We start from the raw sequence: 22,787 nt of genomic DNA, 5'->3' as shown, positions 1-22,787 counted from the left end.
TCCATAAGGTCGGGCGTAGAGTGGCAGTCTGGATAGCGTCAGTTTCAAATTTTTCCATGAATACGTTGGCTACAACCGGAGATAGGGGGGAGCCCATGGTGGTGCCCAGTATAACTCCCATTTGAAATGTCCTGCGTCTACATTCAGGCAGGCGATGGAAATAAAGGCTTGAGTCTTAAAGCGAGGCATCCTTGGCTAAAGCAATATACTTTTGCGCATTATTAGAATTATGATAAGCAGAAGACGAAGCCTTGTGAGAAAAAAAATAAATTCCGTTTAAAAGCTTCTTAATCTAACCAGAGGAATCCCCTCCTCCTCCTCCTTCCCCCGGCCTCCTTCCCCCCTTCAAAAGGGGGAAGGAACCCGATAAGGCGATTGAATCTAATTGAGACTTCACGACAGGAACTCTAACATCGTGTTGTCACAGAGTTAATGTCAGTGGGCGCTTAATTCCTCCGCCTGGCTTACACAAATGGCCTTGAGTGAACTGCCGCAGCTGTTTATTTTAACCGGCGAGTGTCGTCTACTGGAACAAAACGAAAATATCGAGGGGGTTGGGTAGTTGGCAAAGGCAGCGCCGATTATCTGCAACGGCTAATTGAGAGCGAAGCGGGGGGGGGGGGAACAACAGAGAGGTTCTTGTTGGCGAGATGGATTTTTCTTTCGTGGAGTGAGCACGAGGCCAGGAAGCGAGGAAGAACCTCACTGAAAACAGATCGCTCTTACTGTCACCGTGATGCTGCAGCTGAGAACACTCACGCCAAGGCCCGCCCCGGGACGGCAGTGAGACTCACGGTGGGGGTGGTGATGGGGGGGGGGCGGCGGGGGTCCCTTTCCACAATGCTTCGTCAACATTAAACCCAAAGAGCGACACCGCCCCAATGGCCACTGTGAATAAGCATAAACTAAAATAACACCACCTCGCCATTGCCATCTTCATCACCATCAGTCCCCTCTATATATCAGATAATCAATCTGTATTTAAGCAGCGCACTTCACGTCAATTAAGGAGTGTCTCGTAGTGCTTTACGTAAGGTAGAATCTGCATGGTGGACATCTGAGATGCTGCGCTATAAGACTTTGGGTTATTTTATATACGTGTCAAGAGTGGGGAGAAAGAACGGAGCTACTATTTTTGAGTTCTAAAATATTTATTTTATTAAAGCTTTAGAAAACGTCTAATTAACTGACTGTATATTCAAAGTTTCTAACCACCTTTTACCTGTGTTGTTTAGAAGGACCATCGACTAAAATGTACTCCTATTGACATTTGTTTAATCCGGATATTTACGGCTATAATATGGGTTTTTGGCCCATGTTACTAAAATGTTTTCAGAACGTCCACAGACAGTGGGCATAGTTTCTAGTATGGATGTAATTATAATACTTGTTTACACCCGAGCCGTGAAATTTCTCCGTGCATTCCCATCTCCCGTGCCACGCTTAATTTTTCACCGCTCGTTATAGTGACCCCCTGTCCGTGAAATTCCATCGTTTACAAAAAAATGAATAACACCGAGTGGAAATGTTTTTTTTTCATGAATGCTCAGGAAATTCAACATTACGCCTCAACAACGCCTTCAATCACCCCTTTGAAGCATTTATTTATCTACAAAATATTATTTATTTAATTAATAATATCCATTAGTTAGAGTCTATGTTATTAGATAATGTGACATCAATACTTGTCGCACATGAGACTAGTGAGATAGATGTAACTGCAATACGATATTACAAATACAGCATTAAATAATATAATGTTTTACACGTTTTCAAGTTTCAGGAGCAACAACATTTTGAGGCTTAATTATTACAAACACAGTGTATTGGCGCCACGGTGGCGAAATGTTAACGACCTCGCCTGGTATGCAGGAGGTCGATGGTTCGATCCCGACCCTGGCCCCTCTATATTTGCAGTTTGCACGTTCTCCCCGTGGTCACGTGGATTCTGCTCCGGGTACTCCACTCCTCCGGGTTTTCCCCTCCACATTTCGAATCAACATCACGCGTTTCGAGTATTTGACTGCTGTAAATTTCCACACGATAAGCGCCTTCGTTGAGCTATCATTTGGTCGTTTCTGAAAAAGAGCCGTAGAGCTCAGTGGGCCTTATTTGGTCAAATAAAAAAAAATTTTGTTGAATTATTTTTTCATAAATAAATCGAAACACAGCGCGTCCAAACGCTCGTGCTTTTCACTCTCGTTGGCTGAGAAACCCACTGAAGCGAGTAGCTCCCGGGGGAGGTGAATTCAAACAAGGTGAGCCAAGCAAGAAAGAAGCTGTGCTTTTAGTCCCATTAGAGGTTAGAGACTTGAAAAAAATAACACTGGAAAGCCTCTTGCGAGCCCCTTTCATTCCGCAGTGCTTGGAAACACAAAGCCTTAATATAACTTCCTGGCCGAGTGGCGCTGTTTATAAAAAAAAAGCCTCCTTAGAGAGATTTTTTTTTAGAGGCGCGTTCCACCCTTTTTTTTGCAGCGCCATTCTAATTCAGCGGCCCGAGAAAATCATAAAGTGTTAATGTAGAGTCTTCTACGAGTCACGAAGCTGTTTTTGTACGAGAAATAATTTTTAATAAGGAGGTGGGGGTGATTGGTTTTTTTTTTTGCTAACCTGTTGTCGTTTGGCAGGTGTAACGCCCCAAAAGCGCAGATTTGGTGGTCGTGGTGCTGCTGCTGCTACTGCGTTGGCAGTGGTGCACATGTACAAATAACCACAACAACAACCACAAAACTCGCCGTGGCCTTAATATTAAACGTTTATAATAGGCGACGTTTCGGGCAATGGCCCTACTTCAAAGCAAATAAAGCAGAGAGATCGCGACGGAAGTAATTTGACTTATCGTCTCGTGAAGCGTTAATCGTACTACTGCACTGCAGCAGTGGATCGATCTGAGCCGATGATTATGATGCTGATGATAATAATTTCCGTGACAATGTACTTGCGAAACGACGTAACTAGGGCCATTGCTGCACCGTCGATAGTAAAATGAACAGGGCTCAACGTCTGCAATGAAGCCGCTCAGTCAACAGCGAAGTCAAGCGTGCCAGTGCGCACGCAACAACATCTGGGAAACTCCGCCGTTTCACGAGCGGATACCGCTATTTGTTTGCTAGGAGACCGTGTTTATTGTTGCGCGAGCGAGCCGTTGAGCGCAGCAGGTGCTCGGTATAGCCTTGACACCAGCATAACAATAGCCGATTACCCTTGTCGGCAGCGCCATGGGATTCTCCAATGTCGCAGCGAGGAGACGTCAGCTGTCTCGCAGCACGCACGCTGTCGGGGACGACGGATTGCTGCTGCTGCTGGCAGGCGTAACACCCCAGAAGCGCAGATTTGGTGGTCGTGGTGGTGCACTGCTGCTGCTACTGCAACAGCAGCAGCAGTGCCCAACCACGCCAGCTGCTTTCAAATCGGCTAAAAATTACTTGGATATGCGCAAGTTGTTGTTTTCTTTAAGACAGGTGGTGGTGGTGGTGGTGCAGCCGTTAGCGCATCGAGTAATGACGTGGGTCACCCGAGTTTGGTTCCCGGCGCCGGCCAACACGAGAGTGGCGAGTAATATGTGAACCTGACCTGGACACATTCTTCACCAACCTGCATTGAGCAGAGATTTTTGAAAATATGGTCAGACAACGTCCATGGAACTAAGTAGGTCCTCGTCCAGCAGTGGATTCACAAATGACTACACTATTATCATGTATTATATTCCTTGCCAAGAAGTTGTCGTGTGACAATGTATTATGCCAGATGTCCCGAATCGCAATGTATCGCCGCTCCTTCATCATCATCATCATCGCCATCACGATTAGCACGGTTAACTACGTGCGGTGCGAAAGAAATTCAAACATACAGAATCAGAATATGTATTTATACTGGAGGAATACGATGAACTATAAAGCTCTCTTTCACAGATTATCCTTATGGCGGTACCCCGGGGTACCAAATAATACAAAATGGCAGAGGCAATAAAATTTGTTATTTCTGGGACACTATTTTTCCCAGGGGTGTACTTAACTCTGTGACTGGGGTACCAATCAATCCGACATCAGTGCCACACTCCGCGATGTCGAAACGCCGAACATCAGCATAAAAAATCCGTTATCGAAAAATTTAACTTTGAATAGTTGCATCGTGTACAGCTCGTCGAGATGAGTCGATTGCTGCATCGCCGACCATCATCAGACTAAACGTGACTGCATCACGGAGATTATGCGAGAGCCGGGGTACTATGATACCCCGGGGTACCGCTATATTTGTGCAGTAAGGGCGAGCAAAAACGTTACAACAACAAACAATACAAACACAAACAACGTTACAACAACAAACAATACAAACACAAAAACGTCACAACAATAAACAATACAAACACAAAAAACGTTACAACAACAAACACTACAAACACAAAAACGTTACAACAACAAACACAAACAACGTTACAACAACAAACACTACAAACACAAACAATGTTACAACAACAAACAATACAAACACAAACAACGTTACAACAACAAACAATACAAACACAAAAAACGTTACAACAACAAACACTACAAACACAAAAACGTTACAACAACAAACAATACAAACACAAAAATGTTACAACAACAAACACAAACAACGTTACAACAACAAACAATACAAACACAAAAACGTTACAACAACAAACACAAAAACGTTACAACAAACAATACAAACACAAAAACGTTACAACAACAAACACAAAAACGTTACAACAACAAACAATACAAACACAAAAACGTTACAACAACAAACAATACAAACACAAACAACGTTCCAACAACAAACAATAAAAACACAAACAATGTTACAACAACAAACAATACAAACACAAACAACGTTACAACAACAAACAATACAAACACAAAAAACGTTACAACAACAAACACTACAAACACAAACAACGTTACAACAACAAACAATACAAACACAAAAAACGTTACAACAACAAACACTACAAACACAAAAACGTTACAACAACAAACACTACAAACACAAACAACGTCACAACAACAAACACTACAAACACAAACAACGTTACAACAACAAACAATACAAACACAAACAACGTTACAACAACAAACACTACAAACACAAACAACGTCACAACAACAAACACTACAAACACAAACAACGTTACAACAACAAACAATACAAACACAAACAACGTTACAACAACAAACACTACAAACACAAACAACGTTACAACAACAAACAATACAAACACAAAAACGTCACAACAACAAACAATACAAACACAAACAACGTTACAACAACAAACACTACAAACACAAACAACGTTACAACAACAAACACTACAAACACATGGAAGTCGTGCAAACTACAAGAAAGGTAAACACATCACTCAAACGCATACAGAACGAACTAAAGCATCCCCACCCTAGCAGGCAAAGCCCCATGGGTCACAATGTTGGAGCTCTCTGGCAAGCAACATCCCTTTGGGGCGGCAGCACCTCCAGCACAGGGGCTGCGGTGGTTCAAGGAGAAGGTCTGGTACCATCATCACCTCCTCAACGCAGCCAGGGGCTTGTCTTGGTGTGGTCGGAGATCGTTGTTGTCGTTTTGGTGCCTTGCCAAGCTCGCGTTTAGTGTTGACAAATCGGCAGGAATTTACGCACGGTACTCATGCAATTTGTACTTTTAGATTTGTTTTAGCGACTTGCTTACTTTGTCTCTTCTTCTTATGTTGTTGTTTTTTGTTTGTATTGATTGTTCAATCTTGATTTGAAGCTTTCGTAACTGCAGGAATCCACACTCTTTGGTTCTTTCGGTAAAGTTTTATTTTATTTTCTACCTACGTGACTTTACCGAAAGAACCAAAGAGTACGTGTTGATTGTTGGTGTGACTTGCTGACATGCCCCTACTGGACATCGGCGAAAAAGAGCTTCATAACTAATCGGATTCCTCCTCTGGGATAATTAAATATTCCGATTATGACTCTGGATTACCAGCGACGCCCAACATGCCAAATCATATAAAGCAATGAAATGCATACAGACTCGAGTTATGAAAATTACCTACAGCGAGTGATTGCATTAGGCCCTTTTATGTCATTGGGCGAACATTACTGGATGTTTTCAATGCTCTGTCCGACTGGTTCATGACAATTCGCTACTCACAATTCCAAAGGGAACTCTTGCTGCTGCGTCTGTCTGCCGGACGAGTCACCCTTGCCAAAGAGTCGTACAGCTCAGTGGACAATTTACCCGGATAACAAACTTCTCATTCTCAGACGACGTACGCGGAACACTGTTCAGCAGAATTAGCCCTCGTCAACAGGAATTGATGGGATTAATTGTGAAATCATTTATTATTATATTTTTCCAAGTGCACCATGTTTTCCTGCCTTTATTCAAGGCGCATAAACACGCTTCGCACTTAAGAGACGAACATTTACGAGCTTCTGGGAAGCAGCAAAAAAAACCCCAACAATTATGACATTCTTCTCGTGTTCGTTTGATCTTATTCGACTTCCCCCCGCTTCATAGCCGATACAAAATAAAATTAAGCCGCGTTGCGGAGCTCCGACGCCGGGTTGTGGACGGGGGTGGTGAGTAAACGTGCGTAATTTTTTTTCTTCTTTTTCAATCTTTTCCCAGCGCTAAACTATGCCCGGTGTATTATAAGGAGCTGCTATTCTGAAACGAGAGCAGACAGCGCAGTGGGGAGCATAACAGGAAGGAAAACCCGTGCTCGGGCGGGAAGCGTGCGTGGAGGCTGGCGATATCTCGCGGATGCAGACGCTTCCGCCGTGGAGTGTGCCGACTTCAAACATCGCCGAGAGGACCCCCCCCCACCACCACCAGCCCCCCCCCCCACCTCAATCCCTAGCCCCCCACCCCCCACCACCACCACCACCCCCTTACACACTCAGCTCATTCACCTCCTTATACTCCACGGCCACGAGTGGATCGGATTTGCTGGGCATGAGCAGAACCCGAGGTTTGGATTTGGTGGGAGACAGGACGTTTAGCGGCCAAGGCGTAATTCCTCTGCTAAATGTGTTTTTTTGTTGTCTCGCGGGTAGATCGGAGTAGGAAGGACGTGACACGTGGGCAGCGGTGTCGCCACCACAGCCATAGCGACAGGTAGACTGACGTTGTGTGCCGGGTGCAGACAATTTCTGGGTTACCCACCAACACAGATCCAGCTTGAATGAATGCCGCTGTCCTCTACTAAACACAAAACACGTGCTCACACTTGTTTCACGCACCCGGGCTCCCCGCAACCAGTGTACAGAATCAGAATATTTATTTCAGACTGGAGGAATCCGATGAGCCATAAAGCTCTTCCCCCCCCCCCCCCCCCACAGACGTCGCTAACTTTTGTTGCGGAAACATTTGGACCCGGACGGCTCCGCCCTGAAATCAAATCGACCGAGCGCGCCGTGTGTGGTTTTGGCGAGAGATGGGGGCCGAGTGAGGAGGGAATGGGGCCTTAGCGGTGGCACGCGATATACTGCACAACCCGCGGTCGCTCCACGCGACCCCAGCCCCCCAGCGCACACAGCACCCGACTCGCACATAACTCAGCCACGGACCTCAAAGCGAATGCGGAGAGTTTGCTCTCACTTTTACCGGGGGCGTCCAAGCGTCGCCTCTCACCCGTGTTCCCTGCGAACAAAAACGCCTATCTATCTTTCGATCTATCGCCGAGCTTACGCCTCGTGCACTCGCGCGCAAAGAGTGCGGCTAATGAAAGGCAAGGGGATCCCGCCCCCCCCTCCCCTCCAACCGTGTGTAACCTTCATAGGCTGTTGGGGCAAGTGCTGTTAGCGAGGAGCACCTACGAAGGCCGTGGCATGGCACACGAGGGGGGTGGATGCGCCGGCACTACGCCCGGGTCGCATCTGCCTTCGCAGTGGTGATGTTTACACACCGCAACCATCTATCGTGATGATTTAAGGCTGAGTAGACCTAAGGGAGGCCCGGGACCAGTTCAAACGATCGTTACTGGCGTTGGCGATGAGCGGCAATCGAACTCTGTTCGCCGGGACTGATTCGTAGCGTATAGTGCGCTGATCACCGCGCCACCGCTCCCCGACACAAAGCGCGCCACGACACACACGGGACAAAGCGGTGTTGGCTTTCGAGGTGCGGCCGTGATGCTCTCGCCCTGTAATGAATGCACTCAGATGAATGCGGTGCCAATGTACCCAGCCCGTGCATTACAGTTTTTTGCGATACCTGTCCCCTCTGCGTGATCACTGAATGGCAATGCCGCGTGATTATTTAACATTTGCTCATGTTGCTTGAAGTGGCGGCGCGGTAGTTCAGCTGCAAACCCGAGTGTGACTTCGGGCCACGGCTAACATCAGTGGCGGGTGATTACTTGAACCGGTCTTGGGCCCTTCCCCGCCCTTCGCCAAGCTCCACGAACCAGGATGGTAAACTATGGTCAAACTACCCCGATGACTGTCGCTGCGTGGAGACGCTGCCGTTGACAAGAGGCTGTATAGTATTGTAGTAATCTTGATTTTAAGCTTTCGTGAAACAAACACAGCAGGAGAACTGCTGACGTAGGATATTACTCTTTAATTTTTTCAAAATTTGTAAAATGACGATTCCTCGATCACTGAATTACATAAACAATGCAGGTTAATTCGACATGGCGATGGGTGATTGTCATGGTTGGCTACGTACGGTGCGAAAGAAGTTCAACATACACCATACGTATGGGCCCTGTTATGCATAGCAGCAAGCCTGCTGCTATGTACAACGATTTAGAAACTACGACATTCCAAACGATGCTGTCGTTTGAATGTTATAATCATGAGAGGTTCTGTGACCCATGCTGCAATGCATTTCCGTGGAATCGACCATGCACTTATTTAAAATCGGATGTGTTCATTCAGAAACATACGCCGAACTTTTAAAAGTTCTTCGTTCATTCTAAATTGTAGTAAATTAATGCGATGATTTATTTTGTCGGGCTGGCAGACCAAACAATATAATACTAATGAAAACACACTTCCAGGACAGTGAGGTGCCTCTTAGGGGCACCTCCAATTAGCACGGTTGGCAACGTACGGTGCGCAAAAAGTTCAACATACATAAATACAGTACAACAGGGAGGTTTCAGACCAATAGCATAGCGTTGTTGGCGCGAGCCCGAGTGCATGAAACGAATTGGGGCCCCTTTGAGCCTCGCGCCTGGGGACCTCCTGGCACGTGACGGGCACAGGCGCAGTTGCACCGCCTGCACACCCCGTAGCTACGCCGCTGCTTTAGATCTGTGCATAGTTTGAGTGCTATTCTCTCGTACACGTGAGTGCTTGCCGAGCACTCTCAATTCCTCCTGCACGCAATGATACTCTACTAATATCAAGCGGGGCTGTGTGAGGAAGTCATTGGTGTTGCGCTGGGCATAAAACGGGAATGATTAATAATATTCAAGCGTTGCTTCCTTTGTGCTTGCAAAGGCTCCAAAAGAGTAATGCCAGCAGTTCCTGACGGATAAGGAGCTACATCTGCAACCCACAGTCGCCACAACAGAATGTGGCATAACGTTCGCATTAATGGTCACTGTATTTATATTTTCATGCGCCTATGACCAAATCACCCGGAATACAATCGAAGCAGGTTCGAGTCAGGATAGTGCTTGCACTGGCGACCACCATGCATTACACGGTTGTTGTCGGCTGCTCCAGGGTTACGTTGTCAGTAGAGGGGATTACAGCACAATCCACTGTTGTACTGTGCTTCTATGCGTCCAAGTATATACCTCCCACCTACACCAACCCACACTGGTGAAGCGTGGTGAAGTGTGGTCAAATAATTCCCACAATCTGTACGATGTGGGGGGCTCTCATCTAGAAGTGGATTGACGAAAGTGCTGTACGTGTGCATATATCCACGTAACAATATAACGAGATAGTATTACTTTTGTTCCATACGCTGGAAAATTCGCAGCTTGCTGAATTCGGGGAATAGCACGTATGTTTGTTTAAAGCCGATGAGATCGCTTTAACAGTACTATGGACGGGAAATGTTGTGTTATTCTGCTCCCAGCACGATTAGCACACATCCAATGTAACATCTCGTAATATTATTTATAGTTTTGCTTTTCATCCCTTTACTTTGTCAACATCAATGTTTTGATGTATATGTCATAGCAGCTAATACGCACTGATTAAACACGCCCTTTTGTTCAACAGGTAAGGGAACACGTTGGTAAATATGTAGCCAATAATCATAAAAATATCCAAATAAGTTAGGAGAAATTCAGCCTTGGAATTTACGCCGAAAGACGGAATGAGGAACACACACGTTAAAGACATCATGTTGACTTGAATAAAGCAAGTGGACATAGGCAGCACTCATCCTGGCCAGAAGGGGCGATGAGGTGCGGTCGAGTCTAACGGTGGAGTGGCAGCCAAAGGAGGCAACACACCCAACACGACGTCGAACGCGAGGGTGAAACAATGACAACAAGCTACGTGAGGGAGCTACTGTAGATGGGATGGATTGTTGGTTACATTGCGGGAATATGAGAGATGGGGACGACTTGAGGAGGCCTTCATCCAACAGTGGGTACGATTATATTATGGATGTTGATGATGGTGAATTGAATATGGTTATAGACTGTTGTAACACAGGAGTGCGGTACAACAATTATTTTCATTGCACTGCCCTCTGCTGTCCAATAACGCAGCCCCGAAATGTTTCCTTAATGGTCTGGACATGCCCACTGGTCCACTACCACCCAAAGCACATTTTAAACATATATAGCCACTCAAGAGTCGTAAATGTGAGAGCGATGGAATTTGTATGGGTTCGTCAAATTCAAGGGCAGCTGAGAAAACAGCCACTTTGACGTGGCATAGATATAATAAACTCACTGCTATTGGGCCAGTCGCCATCACGGCAGCAACCAACGCGTCTCTACGAAAACATGGGATGGGGCGGGGATGGCGATGCGCGCGGTTGCACAATGGATGGGTGGAAGTCTGGCCGCAAGGGATAATCGGCAAAGCCAGATATTTGTACAATCCTCGGTTAGGAAATGCCCTGTCTGGAAGGAGAACATGGGCTCATTTCTGAAGCCAACTCGTCAGCAAAAAACCCGCTGTCAACTTGAGACGACGCGCGGTCAACACGAGCGTGACATTTGGCACCACCGCAACGATTGTCAGCGGTCACGATCTATCCGATGCTGGATGTGAAGGCATCCTCAAGCGAGAAGGGGAGTTGGGCCAGGTGACAACGCCACAGTTGTTAAGGAGCGACGTTCGAATATGTTTCCCGCAAATTGGATTTGAGATATAAGATCACATAAATCAGTATAATCATCATGAGCCATGATCATTCAAATGCTGGATGAAGGCCCTCTCCATCCCATCGCCATGTGTCAATGTTCCGCTTTGCCGATGTCATCGCTCCGTCTCTCGGCATGTCACCTATGTTGGCTGTCACTCTGGGGCATACAGGTTTACTGCCTAACTTAAACTAAGCCATTAAAGTAACTTTTTTTTTGCCAAATAAGTCCTACTGAGCTATATAGGTATTTTTCAGAAGCGACCTGGCCACAAATGATAGCTCAACGAAGTGGCTTATGTGGAAATATATGAGCCAAATACTCTAAATGCATGCTGATTCCAAATGTGGAGGGACACACCGGAGGACCCGGAGACACTCCAGGCGACCATGGGGAGAACTTGAAAACTCCAAATATACAGGCATCGTCAGGGTCGGGATCGAACCCACGACCTCCTGTATAGCATGCGAGCTAGTTAACATCTCGCCACCGTGGCACCCGAACCATGCAATAGGCCACTTATTTTTGTCACAGTCAATATGATGTCTCTGACGTGGCGCTGTTATTTGATCCACGTCGCCAGTGAATCGTGACCAAGCCTCTCATTGCAACTCCAAGCATGCTGCCTATCCACGCTTCTTTGTGCACGTTTCAGCTGTTGTCTCCCACGTTATTGGCCAATGTCCACGTGTCTGACCCATGTCACTCAACTGAAGTAAGCTATTTGTTTTTATTTTGCCAGGTAAGGCCCGCGTGGACATTTATAGCAGCCAAATACTCTGAATGCATATTTTTGAATGTTGAATGTGGAGGGAAAGCCCGGAGGAAAATCCACGCCACTACCTCATGTTACGTGCGCCGGTTAGACGCGTTATTCCTAATGCACATTGTGCTTTTGTTTTCGTGATGAAGTTCAGTTTACCGAGCTCTTCAAACTATGACGTTCAACGAAAACGCCACCAAACAATCATGAGAACAGTGACGTCACTAACAATGTGCCTGAGCAGATACCCACTGACCTGCCCTGACTGGTCATCTGTGAAAAAAGAGCTTTATAGCTCATCGGATTCCTTCAGTATAAATATTCAGACTCTGATGTCACGTCTAGCCCAACACGAAGGTGCCAACAATGACATAATCATACCAATGAACAATTATTCTCCTTCGTGAGGTCACCACGAATCGAACAATGACGTCACCCTACCGAACCTGTCTCGTTCGTGAGGTCACCACGAATCTAACAACAATGACGTCACCCTATCCAACCTGCCGCAGGTCCTGAGTATTGCCGTCACCTCTAAATCCACCAGGGGGAGAGGTTTATACCAGTGGCGTCTCCACTATCATGGTAATAACTGACGTAATTACTCACCCGCCCTATGGGGGGGGGGGGGGGGTGAGTAATTACGTGTACGGTGCTATTTCAGGAATATTTTGATGTTTTTTTCCCCTGGATTTTCTGTTTGCACAGTCACATAGTCACTTTAAGATGTTTTTCTTGTTCATGTTTTTGTTTTTTGTTTGTTGCGGTTGCACCCGATTCAAGAGCCGAATGGCTCACAGGGCTATACCAAATAAATGCAACTATGAACTATGAACATAAAGTCAGAAGAAAACAACATATGAATAAAAAATGTAACATTTATTTATACTTTAACATTTATTTACACTGAAGTAATAAAAAAAATGGCTACTGTCCTTGGTAGTGGCGTTATGTAACACAAACATTGTGCTACATATCGATTTAAAGCTTTCGTGACTGCAAGGATTAATCTTATTTGGTTCTTTCGGTAAAGTCACGTAGAATGAGAATAAAATTATAAAATAAAACAATACAATTCTCACGACGTTTCGGCCACAACACAAGTAGCCTTCTTCAGGTGAAGGAACAAAACTGTCGGGACGACAGAACCAAAGAAGATTGTGTTACATAGTGTAATGCACAAACGAGGGGATCGTCAAAAACATGAAAGCTGTCTCTGGTGTGGACCAATCAATTTCAAGGACAATGCACATATTATCAGAGTATGTTTTTTTGTTTGCATTCTGACCACAAGCATTGTGGTTAATGCCAACATGATTCCTCGTAAAAAGGTTTCAGTTTGGTGTTTTAACATCTCAACACAACTGCTTTGTTGCCAGAAAAAAAAGGGGAAAACCTCTTCTCACATTTTGGTACTGGCAAAGGAGGTCCCGTGATGTAATAACTATCCCGCAATCTTTATTTTTATTTTTTACCTACGTGACTTTGGGGTCGTCCATAAATGACGTCACGCGATTTTGGACGATTTTTTTACCACCCCCCCCCCCTCGTCACGCAGCGTCACAAAAAGTCAGACCCCCCCCCCCAAAATATGACGTCACAAAGCTCTGCCCCCTGATGTTGTAGGAGAAAACATTTATAAACAAAGTATATTTAATTAAGTAGAACGTGTTGATGTGACGTCATATTTCTCAACCCCCCCCCCCTCTCGTCACACATCGTTTCATAGTTCATAGTTTATTTATTTGGTATAGCCCTTTTTGGATGTCCTAATTAAAAAGAGACCTGATGGTTCAATGAGCCACTCTGTCTACAGGAAAGCTACCCATACGGATGCTTATCTGAAACCGGATTCCCACCACCATCCATCACAGAAGAATTCTCTCATCAAGACTCTGTATCATAGAGCCCAATGCATATCCGACCAGGAACACATAAGCAGTGAACTCAAGCACGTACACCAAGCTCTTAGGGCTAATGGTTACTCCGACTATACAATCCGCAAAGCTATCACTCAAACCATGAAGAAGAACCCTCTTGAGGAGCCTTTCAAAACCATCACTTTACCCTACATTGCTGGGATCACAAAAAAGATCTCCAAAATCTTGAATAAACACAAGATCCAGGTCCGTTTCAACACATTACATAAAATCCGTGATCTGGTTCCGTCTGTAAAAGATGTGATTCCGGACATACAATACCCTGGTGTCTACAAACTAAGTTGCCTCTGTGGTAGTAGTTACATTGGAGAAACCAAACGCCATATCTCGGACCGCATTCGTGAACATAAAGCAGACCTTAAACACGGTAGGACCAACACCTCGGCCGTAGCAGATCATTGTTCTAATTCAGTAGGCTCACATGCCATTGACTTTTCCAAGACGGAGGTTCTTTGTAAGCCATCTGGCTTCCATGAGAGATTCGTTCATGAGGCTATCCACATATACAAACACAGAGACAATTTCAACCGAGAAGATGGATTCTATCTTAGCAATCATTGGAAAGATTTGATAAATCATTTCAGTTCTTGATTGATTGTTCACGCTTACAGTGCCTTTCAGACAGCATACATAAAAACAAATTTCGTCTCCCCCCTCCTCTTTTCAAAAAATAGATGGACTAGTCCTGGCAAACTGCCATCGTTGCGCGTGACGCAAACGTTATTTTTATATATATAAATAAATATGCCGTTTTCAAAATAAATTTATGCAAACCGACACACCTGATGATGACCGTTTGAGTTATGGTCGAAACGTCGTGAGAATTTTTTATTGTTTTATATATATTTTGTTGTTTCTCTTCAACGTGACTTTACCGAAAAAACTAAGAATATGAATTACTGCAGTCACGAAAGCTTTAAATCAAAATTTAATCGCCTCTACGGGGAGGGTTTTCACATAACTTTAAGATCTTTCAACAAACTCCGGGATAAGAAAGCTCAGCTGATCGAGTCTCTCACCTTCCTGAAGAGATGCCGCGACTCTGGGGTAATACCAATCGCATTTACACTCACCTCTGCTACTGTAACTTCTTCTAATGCGAAACGAATTCTTTTCAAAACTAGCTTAGCTCTTATCTCAGAAAAAATCAGACTTATACGCACAGAACTAGATCAGTTAGACAAGACACTCTACAAATCACACTTATCATTGACGGCAATAATGTCCACATCGGATTGGGAACATGTAGACAATATGACTGCCTCTTCAGCTGCTACTATGTCGACCAAATGTAAGGAAAACCTGATTTCCAAATTTAACCTCCTCTTAAACAAAAGACCGGACCCACACACCAAAAAGTTAGACGTTAATAAAGTCGTAATTAATCGCAGTAACAGTTCTATTTCCGATGGTCTGAAATCCGTTTTAGCTAAAGGTCTAAACTTTGCAGTCACACCTAAACACATACCAGTTAATGATATAATTGCCCAAGTAGACGTTGCTCTCAGGGGCCTGGGTCACATCGCTGCAGACGTAGCAAGATCTGAAATCGCTGCAACCCTCAAAAACGCTAAGATGCCAGCTAGCAACCTCAGCAAAGATGAGCGTTTTGAATTATATAAATTAAAAAAGAGGAATGATATTGTAGTTCTCTCAGCTGACAAAGGCAATGCTACTGTTATCATGGATAAAATAGAATACAACAACAAAATTAAAGAATTACTCGACGATGGTAGTTATACAAAAATAAAAAGAGATCCCACCAACAGCCTCGTCACACAAACCAACAAAATAATTTCTGATTCAACCGCATTAATTGATCAATCTAAACAGTTTTCGTTGAAACCTTCTGCTGCCAGGCCACCAAGATTATACGGCTTACCAAAAATACATAAAGTTGATACACCTCTTCGTCCCATAGTCTCTACTATCAGCTCCCCCACCTACAAACTAGCTCGTTTTTTGTCTGAAATCCTGCGTCCTTTCACTGGAAAGACCACCTCTGCGGTACAAAATTCTACTCACCTGGTATCAACAATCAAGGGTATTTCCCTGTCCCCAGACGACCTGCTTGTCAGTTTTGATGTAGTTTCCTTATTCACCAAGGTTCCTGTACCTGACACCATTGCAATCATTGAAGACTTGGTTCATCAAGGACTAAACACTGAGGTACCCCCCCTGGTGAGACACTGTTTAACCAATACATATTTCACTTGGAATGGAACTTTCTACAAACAAACTGAGGGCACCCCAATGGGCTCCCCCCTTTCTCCAGTTATAGCTAACATTTTCATGGAGAAATTTGAGACTGACGCCATCCAGACTGCCACTCTGCGCCCAACCTTATGGAAGAGGTACGTGGATGACACTTTTGTCATCTGGCCACATGGCCGGCCTGCTCTAGACAAATTCTTCGACCACATCAATTCCATACACCCAGCCATCAGATTTACCATGGAAGTCGAAATAGATGGCAAGATACCTTTTTTGGATGTCCTAATTAAAAAGAGACCTGATGGTTCAATGAGCCACTCTGTCTACAGGAAAGCTACCCATACGGATGCTTATCTGAAACCGGATTCCCACCACCATCCATCACAGAAGAATTCTCTCATCAAGACTCTGTATCATAGAGCCCAATGCATATCCGACCAGGAACACATAAGCAGTGAACTCAAGCACGTACACCAAGCTCTTAGGGCTAATGGTTACTCCGACTATACAATCCGCAAAGCTATCACTCAAACCATGAAGAAGAACCCTCTTGAGGAGCCTTTCAAAACCATCACTTTACCCTACATTGCTGGGATCACAAAAAAGATCTCCAAAATCTTGAATAAACACAAGATCCAGGTCCGTTTCAACACATTACATAAAATCCGTGATCTGGTTCCGTCTGTAAAAGATGTGATTCCGGACATACAATACCCTGGTGTCTACAAACTAAGTTGCCTCTGTGGTAGTAGTTACATTGGAGAAACCAAACGCCATATCTCGGACCGCATTCGTGAACATAAAGCAGACCTTAAACACGGTAGGACCAACACCTCGGCCGTAGCAGATCATTGTTCTAATTCAGTAGGCTCACATGCCATTGACTTTTCCAAGACGGAGGTTCTTTGTAAGCCATCTGGCTTCCATGAGAGATTCGTTCATGAGGCTATCCACATATACAAACACAGAGACAATTTCAACCGAGAAGATGGATTCTATCTTAGCAATCATTGGAAAGATTTGATAAATCATTTCAGTTCTTGATTGATTGTTCACGCTTACAGTGCCTTTCAGACAGCATACATAAAAACAAATTTCGTCTCCCCCCTCCTCTTTTCAAAAAATAGATGGACTAGTCCTGGCAAACTGCCATCGTTGCGCGTGACGCAAACGTTATTTTTATATATATAAATAAATATGCCGTTTTCAAAATAAATTTATGCAAACCGACACACCTGATGATGACCGTTTGAGTTATGGTCGAAACGTCGTGAGAATTTTTTTTTTATTGTTTTATATATATTTTGTTGTTTCTCTTCAACGTGACTTTACCGAAAAAACTAAGAATATGGTATAGCCCTGTCAGCCATTCGGCTCTTGAATCGGGTGCAACCTCAATAAACAAAAAACATGAACAAGAAAACATCTTAAAGTGATTATGTGACTGTGCAAACAGAAAATCCAGGAAAAAAACAATTAAAATATTCCTGACATAACACCGTACACCAACGCTGTGTGCAAAAATCCCAGTGGGATGCAAGTCAAATAACAACAACAACCACAAGACAACTAAGATTAAGGCCATCAGTCGAACTCCGTACTACAATAAACAAAAACATGGCCAAAAACAAAAAACGTTTTCGAAATCACCAAAATAAAAGCCATAAATGCAATGTAAGTGATCATAGGGACTGTGACCAAATTTTTAACAATAAACTATATAAATATATTATAACACCAAAATCTAGAGCCATATTTTAGGCCACTGAATAGCAGTGGCAGCTAGGGGTGTACAACTCCTCTAGAGCAGTTTTGAGTGAAGATCTCATAGGTAGTGATTCAAGTTGCAGTTTATTGGCAATAGCATTCCAGACCCTGGGGGCATCAATAGCAAAGGCCCTTCCTCCGGTTTTTGTACGGCAATAGGGAATGTGAAGCTGGAAGATGAGCGAAGACCTGAGGTCAAATTTGTTGTTTGAAACAGAGAGGAGATCCAGTAGGTAGTCTGCGGATTTTTTTGTAAGTACATCGTGAATAAATAAGATCTGGTGCACAAGCCGTCGAACATTAAGATATGTTACGTTTGACCCAATGTAGAGATCACAGTGGTGAGTCCTATATGGGCAGTTCAATGCAAATCTGAAGGCCGAGTGATAGATGAAATCAAGCTTCTTCAGTACATTACTTGGGGCTGATTTATACACGATGTCACAGTAGTCAAGTAGAGGCAGTATGGTAGCTTTTATCAATTCCAAACGGAACATTGGGGGGAAGCAGTGCTTGTGTCGATACAGAAAACCAATTTTTATTTTTGTCTTTTTACCAATATAATCATCGTCACAAATGTGTGACCCCCCCCCCCACCCAAATAGGTGCGTGACGTCATTTATGGACGGCCCCTTTACCGAAAGAACCAGAGTATAACTATCCCGCAATGATGTCACCCCTGACCGCCCGCCTTTTCTGCCGCAGTCCTCAGCCCTGCGCGGTGACGTCAAAAGTTCACATCAACCCCTCCCATTACATGACGTCACCGACGCATTCTCGCCCCGATGCACCCCGTTCACCTCTGCGCGGACGTCACTTGCGCGCACTGTACTGACGATTACGTCATCGCGGAGTGACTTCACGTCATAGCCCCTCCTGTCACTCCCCCCCCCACCAGCTTACAGTGAAAGATGGCAGCGGTGGAGGCGGAGAGCGTTGAGACGGCAGCGGAGCACGAGCGGATCTTGCGCGAGATCGAGAGCACGGACACGGCGTGCATCGGCCCCACGCTCAGGTTCACACGCCCAGAGGGGGGGGCTCTGCTCGCGCGGTCGTCACGCCGGTTGTTTTGCGCCCTGGCCCTAACCCCCACTCCCCGACCCCTTGCTACCGCACGCACGGCACTCACCCGGTGGACGCAAGGCCACAACAGTGGCACACCGCGCTCGCCGTGGTGACTCGTCACTGCAGTTGTAGACGCGGGTGCTGGGTGGGAGCGCCTCTAGGTGCCAGCAGACTCAAATGAGTGGGGGCGGGGGGGGTTATCATCTGTGGCCGAAGACAAGCTGAGACTGTAATGCAAACACAGGGCCCACGGTGGGGTGGGCCTGGTCTCTAGGGCGTTCTTCCTGGCTGGCTGAGTAGGACGCCTCTCAAGTCCGTAGAGCCATGTGGCTGTGCGTGTGTGTGTGCCCATGTCTGGTGATCGTGTGCGTGGTTGAGAGAGAAAGACTTAACGTGAACATGTGACCATGGGCTGTCTTGACTTGATCTCCGGCCTAGTTGGTGTAGCGGGACGCCTGTAAGTTCACTCGGCATGAAATTAGTTCTTAGCTGTGGCTGAAATTAGGTAGAGACTCCAATGTACTCATGGGGCGAGGGTTAGTCTGCTGAGCTCTGGCCTGATCGACTGGGTGGGATACCTGTGGGGCCACTCCGCGTGGAACTAGTTCCCGCGTCAGGTGGTGCCACCCTTCACTCACAATGTGCCAATGTAATGTAAACATGAGGCCAATGGTGAGTTTGACTTGGCCTGATTTTCCTGGCTGGATGGTTGGCACACCTCCAACTCCGCTCAGCCTAAAATAAGTGGTTTGGTGTGGCAAATATAGGGAGAGACTTAATATGGGGCCAAGTGTTGGCTTAATTGTGGGCTTCTTGTGGAACGCCTCTAAGTCTACTCAGCATTAAAAATGCCCGCGTTTGGTCAGGTGTGTGGCTAACAGACTTGATTGTTGGTCCTTGACGCTTAAATTTTGTAAATATATGCTCGCTAACTATCGATGAATTTCGATGCGGTAACTCTTCATCATTTTAATTATTATTGTAGCTTTGATTTTATGAATGGCTATCGTAACATTGAACTGAAAATGTAGTTTTTTCATCTTGAAATTAACTTTGGAAGATGTTTCTACGGGCAACCCGGTGCCATTGGTGTAAATTTAATATCCTGATGGCAGGGACAGTTTGTAAGACAATCACTATCATAATACGAGTACAGTACCATAAATCATTCGATTTGCCAATTTAGGGAAGCCTCGAGATTGTGTAAAGGTGTTGCCAGCATTGGAATGCTTTACCTCTTAATTAAGTTAACAATTATAATTGCTTTATTCACCCAGGAAAGCTTCATTGAGCCTCAACACTCTTTTTCAGCATGTAACAGTACGGGGAGGTTTGGATAACTCTACGAATGAGTGTTTTGATTGTGGAAGTAAACCAGAATTACAAAAGAAAACATGTGTTCTAGGGTATAACGCTCAAAACACAGACAGGCCAGGAGGAACCCACTGCCAATTCCTGACTACTGCTAACACCTTAAGTGTGATTTTTTTGGGGTGTGGTAGTTACCATGGCACAGGCATCTGTTTGTTATCTTTAATATCGTATGTGTATACTTAAAGTCAAATGTTTACTGGTGGGATCGGTTTATGTGTGCTTGGCCATGCAAGAGGGTCTTTTGCTGTCCCCATTCACACTGTCACTCCCACCGCTAATGCTGCCATTTACATGCTTAGATTTTAATGTGTTTGTACTCGGGGTTTGTTTATTTTTCCTTTTTAACAACCCACGCAATAATATTTCACATGCACTGGTTGCTGTTTAAATAACTCACTCATTTGCTAGAGTAGGTCCTTCTGTGCCAATTTTGTGGCCACATTTAATCTTTTTTTGTAGCCATAATTCTGTATTGTTCATGCCTGCTTGACCCTGTTTTAAGCTTGAATAAAATGGTAAACCTTCTGGGATGACACATCTGCAAAGTGCTATTTTCTGTATTCATAATAAAGCTTGGTGGTGATCTTTTAATGTATACATTTAGCTGTGCATACGTTTATACCACTTCAGAATCAATAATAGTGCGGTTGTATAGCAGAAGATATTCGTTTATGAGCTGCCGTGTTATGTATCCTCTTGAGAGACAGCTGCTTAAACTGACATCGGTGATCTCACCCCGTCTATATTTACTCCTACCACATTGTGGAGAAGAGAGGACTGCAGACTAGCTCACATGATCTAACTTTTTCATTATATTGACTGTTAACATTGAAGCATTTAGCAGTTAATAACAGTCATCATTAACTTTAAAAAGTTATATCAATCTACACCCGCATTAAACTGTGTTTGAGGGTTGTTCCACAATATTGGTCGGGCCTAATTTGTGAAGGAGGTGCCCAGGACTGGCTCAGACATTCCTCGCCACTGATGTTAGCCATGACCAAGAATCAAAAATTATTTGCTGTATTCATAGCATAATCTGCTAACCGCTGTGTCACCACTCCACCCAAGGCATGATTTGTATAGTTATGAATTTGATCCAGACTAAAAACTTAAGTTGGTGTGTAATAGCCAAATGAGGGTGGTTACATTGTGTTACCATTAATTCAAATCCAGGTTTAATATGGTGTCACGGTGTATTATTGTTTAGATGTGCTCGCATTGGGTTCATACGCGTATATATGGAAGGTCATTTTGAGTGTCACTTAATCTCAGGGATATTAAATAGCCTGTGTTCTGTGCCATTAACTGGCTGCTATTATGGACTCTTATTTGATGGAACAATTAATTTTCGTTCCACCCTCCATGATCATTATCATTATCAGCCACTATCAATCCACTGATAGCTGGATAACTCTCCAAACCGTTCTCATCTGTCACGTTTCAGTAATTTAGCAATATATTTAGCACTTGATGCAAACTGATTTCATTGCTCCATCTCTTTCCTTCTTTGGCAATGCACCCGAGTACATTTCATTGTCATATTTTTCACCGAATCCTCAGCGAAACGGCTAATCTACTGAAAGTCCAAATACATTTTTAATGTGGAAATTAAATATTAATATCTCATCTACAGTATTTAATTGTTTCACTTCAAACAGTTACCAGAAGCCTCCCAGAAAATTAATGTGATGTTTTTTTTTCTTCTCATCTGAATGGTTAGCAGTGACAATATATGATGAGAATAGAAAAAGCTGCAGTGAAGTGTCTGATATTTTATCAGAGCTAATTGGTGATACAGTAAAGAGATTCAAGTCCATAGCACTCAGCTTTCCAAATATAGCTACTTTTATTGGAAATGTTTATGTGAGGAATGGCCTTATACTGAATATTTACGATGCGTACCATGGCGTTGGGTGACATCATCAATCACCTGATCAATCCACTGTTGGATGAAAGTACCCTGAAGCTGGTGCATTTTTCATGGTCCTGTGATGTAATAATCTACCTATCACCTGTACACGATATAATTTCATCACCCTCCTAAGGTGGACATCCTCTCAGTCACATCCTGTCCCTTGGCAGACATTGTCATATTATGGTGACACCATCATATTATGATGGTATGTAATGCTGGTCGTCATTAGGATCAATCCAAGCAGTTGGTTTTCTTGAGAATGTTCTGAAATTTTGCTTGCTAGTAAGTTTATTGAAAGCCGTATCGGCTATCTCGATTGTATGAAGGCCCCCATGCTGTATGGCATGCTGGTCAGTGCAAGTTAATGAAGGTGGTGTGCATAGATGTGGGAGTGTAGAAGTGCAGTACAACAATGGATATTGAACACTGCTCTCATGCTGTCTGAAA

At 44.3% G+C, this 22,787-nt stretch overlaps 1 protein-coding gene across 1 annotated transcript in view; it reads left to right on the top strand.

The window, feature by feature from the left end:
* Positions 1-18,839: 18,839 nt before the first annotated feature.
* The window catches only part of LOC116941262 (exocyst complex component 6B-like), a 148,900-nt gene continuing 144,952 nt past the window's right edge, over positions 18,840-22,787 (top strand). Inside the window, exon 1 of the mRNA XM_032952125.2 lies at positions 18,840-18,998. Coding sequence (XP_032808016.1) covers positions 18,895-18,998 — 104 coding nt within the window. The 5' untranslated portion in view covers positions 18,840-18,894. The remainder of the gene's footprint in view (positions 18,999-22,787) is intronic.

This window comes from Petromyzon marinus, chromosome 11 (assembly GCF_048934315.1).
Source record: "Petromyzon marinus isolate PM22_M1 ecotype Great Lakes invasive population chromosome 11, UKy_Petmar_22M1.pri1.0, whole genome shotgun sequence".
Classification (NCBI taxonomy): domain Eukaryota; kingdom Metazoa; phylum Chordata; class Hyperoartia; order Petromyzontiformes; family Petromyzontidae; genus Petromyzon; species Petromyzon marinus.
This window is presented reverse-complemented; position numbering and strand designations above follow the sequence as displayed.